The sequence below is a fragment of the Diaphorina citri genome, unplaced genomic scaffold, assembly GCF_000475195.1.
Source record: "Diaphorina citri unplaced genomic scaffold, Diaci psyllid genome assembly version 1.1 scaffold235, whole genome shotgun sequence".
NCBI classification, from domain to species: Eukaryota; Metazoa; Arthropoda; class Insecta; order Hemiptera; family Psyllidae; genus Diaphorina; species Diaphorina citri.
In genome coordinates, this window is record NW_007377672.1 from 270,154 (window position 1) to 275,660 (window position 5,507).

Below are 5,507 nucleotides of genomic sequence, written 5' to 3' on the forward strand. Positions count from 1 at the left end.
TTATTATTATTATTACTATTACTATTACTATTACTATTACTATTACTATTACTATTACTATATACTACTATTACTTACTATTTACTATTACTATGTACTATTACTATTACTATTACTATTACTATTACTATTACTATTGTACTATTTACTATTACTATTACTATTTACTATTACTATTACTATTACTATTACTATTACTATTACTATTACTATTACTTATTTACTATTACTATTACTATTACTATTTACTATTACTATTACTATTACTATATACTATTACTATTACTATTACTATACTATTACTATTACTATGTACTATTACTAGTTACTATTACTATATACTATTAACCTATTCTATGTACCTATTACTATTACTATTTACCTATTACTATACTATTACTATTACTATTACTATTACTATTACTATTACTATTACTTATTACTATTACTATTAACTTATGGTACTATTACTATTACTATTACTATTGACCTGGATTACTATTACTATTACTAATACTATTTACTATTACTATTACTATCTACTATTACTATTACATATACTATTACTATTACTATTACTATTAACTATTACTATTTACTATTACTATTACTATTACTATTACTATTAACTATTACTATTTACTATTACTATTAATAACATTAATATGGTGTTATACCTCAAATCAAGTTTCACTTGTAATACTTAACAGAAAATAAACCTTTCTGTCTCTAAATGTTTAAAATACCTCTCTTTATCCGACTACCTTTTAACTTCTTACAACCAACTTAAAGGCCAACCCGGTCCTATGCTGAACAACTAGTCCTCCCATTAATTAATAATGGTTAAGATTTAATTAGCTTTCATTTGTGAGTACTATGTGAAGGGGACCAGGCTTCTATTCAGTGGTGGTTAGGTGATCCGTCGGATCGTCTCGTTGGTTTAAATCAACCAGAAGATAGAGATCACCGGAGGGCTCCAAGGAGGGCGCGGGCGCTGTTGGGGCAGCGCAAACAAGACAAAAAGAGAGGCAAGCTCCCTAAGTCCAATGGACCTCAGGACCTCGAAACTCTCAGTCGACTCCAGCCATTGACAGTCTTCATCCTCATCCCTGGATCCAGCCTTTTGATGTTGAGCTTCAAGACTCCTCACCCATAGTCAACGAGCTTACACTCAGTCATCTTAACACACCCCGTCTACGTCACTGATCCAGGACCACATGAACCAATTCACTGATCCAGGACCATTCCAATGCAGTATTACTAACTCCATTTCAGACAGACCACGGTCCTCTCTGTCCATTCATTGTCGCCCTATTAAATTATTATTATTATTATTATTATTATTATTATTATTATTATTATTATTATTATTATTATTATTATTATTATTATTATTATTATTATTATTAAATAAAATACAAATACAAATACAAACAGAAACAGAAACAGGATTGCAAAATAATTGAGAAAATCTAATAATATGTACCTGGAAAGCCAAATAAGTGATCTGGTGTTTGCGTTTTTGCTGTGAGGTGGGACCATCATGTTTGCTGTTATGACTGGGTCGGTACGTTGTCTCTGTGCTTAACTGTTTGGTCAGCCACTGTTGCGAGTCCGAAACTAGACTGTTACCATCTACATCTTTCACTATTAAATCTTCTCCTTTCCTCTTGCGACCACCGAGCTTCCGGAGCTGAAATAATGAAAACTTGTATGAGGTGTTATGGTTCAGGCGGTCCGTTGATCCCTTGTGCCGCTTCTATTAATATTTAGGACTACTTGCACTGCCAGAAAAAAAGCCAAATCATGTATTTTTGTTCAATTTTTACGTAATACCTACTTATGTAGTTTTTATTTATGTTAGGAACAGGGATGTAGGAGAACAATACTCAGCAGTGGAGTAAACAAGTGCCAGAGCAGAAGTTCGAAGGACATCAGCATGCGCTCCCCAGGAAGTATTGGTCAGCTTCTGAATGAGATTGTTACGGGTTTGTAACTTGAGAGCTGTCTTATTGAGGTAGCTAATAGTACCTCATCTTTCAATTCTAGACCTTTTTTATATGTTTATTATGTAACTCTGTATTTTCTCTTGTATTTTTCAAATTTAAAATTTTTATTTATGTCTTCTTTGTGTATTGTGTATATTGTTCAAATATGTATACTGGGTTCGTCCCGTCAATAAAACATTATTATTAAGGAGCGCGGTAGCGCTCCGCCCCGCCAAGTCAAGAAAGTTTGACCGCGCTACTAGAGATATTATACGCGACAGGGAAAGTAGCCGTTTTCAGGTAGTTGTAGACAGACAACTACAAATGATGGAAGAAAACGGATTGCGTGTGTGTGTTGGGGCATGAAAGTAGACCAAGTTGAAAAAAAAAGTCATCAAAATCGGTTAAGTTTAGCCGGAGATATTTGACTTTGAAAAACGTCAAATTTTTCATCATTTTCTGCTGCTGCTGCCGCTTCCGCTTCCGCTTCTTCTTTGACGTTGACCGCTCTACAGCCTAAACCACTGCACCGATTTTGATGGTTGATGGCTCATTTTTTTTCTCGTGAGTGGTAGGTGTGCCTTTCCATATTTTCAAGGCCCCCAAAGGGCCCCTTCAGCCTTAAATTTGATAAAAGACTGATTTTTAGGGGAAAAATTCTAAATTATCGCTCGAGTTGATTAATAAGGAAGTTTTGTACTATGTATATGGTGGGAGGATTGGTATTTCCGGTAAGTTTCTATTACAAAAAGGACTAGAAAAAGGTCTTATGTTACGGTAACTAATGCTTATTAGTCGTTTACGTAGGTATTTCTTAATGGGGACAAACTTATTAGTCTAACTTGGATATAACGTTTTTTACGGTCGGATAACTTTTTTATTATAATATATAAATAAACTATCTTAAACTTTCATCGATGTAGATATAAATCATTTGGCCATTAAAAACCTGGTTTGTTGGGCGCGTATTTGACACTACAACAAAATCAATGTATTATACTAGATAGAAGTTATTAAGGTTGGCGCGTTAGCTTGATACGGGTAGATTAAAAAGGTATAAAAAGAAAATTATGTAGTCTATTCATGACAATTACCTAGTTAAAGACGTTTATAATTCAAGAAATTTATTCTATATAAATATAAAAATAAAAAATTGAAAAAGATATTTGAATTAATTTAAGGGGACAATAGTGTAACAATTAAGGTCTAGCTGGTGAATTATAATTACTCTAAAAAATTCATTAAGGGTTTATGTAATCGACTTATTTGCGGTTAAGGAGTGTAGCGTGTTTCAATTGGCGTTTTATATCGTAGTTAGTAGAAATTTAACAGATTTTCGTGCTAAGAGACATACATTTATGAAAAATTATAGGGTACAAAACGTCTATTAAGCAGCATGGCAATGCCAAAAGGAAGATAATGCCTTGTGTTTAGTAGATGCAGTCATTTATATCACTTTAAAGTCCATCCTTTATAATGTCTTGATCTTTAAACTAATTCAGGACAATAGCCTTAATAGACATATAGTAACGCTATGTGTTAGTAAAGAACGACTATTGAAGACGATGTAAGCGTATCTGCTGCACGAAGAGGATTGTCTATGTGACCGGAGGTATATTTTTTCGAAGAAAGAATAGAGTCACCATAAGTATTGTAATTTCTGACTTGTTATAGTAATAAATTAAAATTTTCGAAACGTGAACGTTCATGACATTCGTGTATTCAATGCTTTAATATCGTTTCTTGCTACTGCTAAAAAAAGTTTATAGTAGAGGCATTAACAAGAGTCTTTCAGGTTTTATTATTAGTAAAATCCCTAAAAACATAATAAAAAACACCCGTGAACTAAATAAAACCCTCCTTACCTTAACCGCCGCCATAAAAAATACGGTGCTTCCACCATAAAGAAACCTACCCCTATGAGTATTGAAAAAACGTCTTTGAATCGTATTATACTGCATACCTCGCATCGCGTTGTTTCATGTTTCTGTTATCCGTATCATTGTAGTAAAACCATTCCAAACACTCAAAACCCCAATAAAGACTCACTTTTTGTGGTATCATTTATAGAAACCCCAATTCAAAATCCATTCAAGCCCACCAAAGGCTCACTCTTTTGTGGTATTATTGTAGTAATACATTCAAAATCATTCAAACCCAGTAAAGGGCTCAATTTTTACGGTATCATTGTTAGTAACCCCATTCAAAATCATTCAAGGCTGGTAAAGGATCACTTTTATGGCATTATTGTAGTACCCTATTCAAAACCATTCAAGGCTTGTAAAGGCTCACTTTTTATGGTATTATTGTAGTAACCCATTCAAAACCATTCAAGGGCTTGTAAAGGCTCACTTTTTATGGCATTATTGTAGTAACCCATTCAAAACCATTCAAGGGCTAGTAAAGGCCTCACTTTTTTAATTTATTATATATTACTGTAGTAATTCTTACAAACCCATTTCCCTGAAGACTAGTATAAGCCCGCTCTACTTGTATGTAAGATATGATAACATTGTATGCCGTAACCCACCGATATGACACGTACATCAGACTATCATCTGAATGAGATTTCTATCCTACATGGGACATAATCCATTATGGGGTGAATCCTCGTTTTGTCTACGTTCTAGAGACATTATAGACAAGAAACAGTGACTTTAGTCTCCTTTGACTATAGACGATGTCAGAATAGCAGGGCTATAGCATATCTCTTCCAACTGTCCTATTTTCTCCAAAATGTCTCCTTTGACATTGACGATCCCAGAATAGCAGGGCTTTAGCTTATCTCTTCCTACTGTCCTATCCTCCTTTCGGTCGGCAAGGCTCTTGCTTGTAATAGGGTAGTCCTATTTTAGGCGGGGCCCGCCCTTAGCTTGGGCGCCGGATCGCGAATGTTCCGTCTGCGTGATGGTTGATTCGATTGATCCGACCGACAAGTCAAAATTACAAAGCAATACCATTATGTATTTAAACTTTAAAAGGGTCTGAACTTTCTCAACTATTACAACTATATAAAGTAAAGGAACATATGGCAAACTATTTGACCATTACAACACCCAACCCATCCCACAAGATGGGTAATACCTCATGGCTCATGGATACAATATGAAAGTCACAATCTTGACGCCGTAAGGCGCCCATTATGAACATCCATTTAGGGCGTTTTAGGGTGCGCCTTAACCAGTGTAGAGCGCACTCTAGGGCGCCCTAAGTTTTCGGACGCCCTAACGATAGGGATGTGTGGCATCGTGACCAGGATTCCGGATTGGTTGAAAATTTTAATAGTAGAATAGTTTTAGTACAAAGTATAAAAATACAATAAAATAAAATATATATATAAAAAAAAAAGTTGATTTTAATACTTTTTTTCATTGATACTGATAGGTTTTTTATAAAAATTTACTATTTTAATACATTTTTTTCTGTTGTCACCCTAAGCTTGGGGGTGGGGTGGGCGAGTAGTATCAGTCTCTAGTGTGAAGAATGGTGAGCTGTGAGGCTGAAGACAGAGATGGATCG

At 34.5% G+C, this 5,507-nt stretch overlaps 1 protein-coding gene across 2 annotated transcripts in view; it reads right to left on the reverse strand.

The window, feature by feature from the left end:
- Window positions 1–5,507, reverse strand: part of LOC103506428 — a 35,586-nt gene that overhangs the window by 8,683 nt on the left and 21,396 nt on the right. For both annotated transcript variants that reach the window (XR_003390708.1, XM_026821497.1), the window contains exon 4: window positions 1,487–1,693. Coding sequence is in view for 1 of the 2 variants with exons in the window: in XM_026821497.1 (XP_026677298.1) it covers window positions 1,487–1,693 (207 nt within the window). In the remaining variant the exon portion in view is untranslated. The remainder of the gene's footprint in view (window positions 1–1,486; window positions 1,694–5,507) is intronic.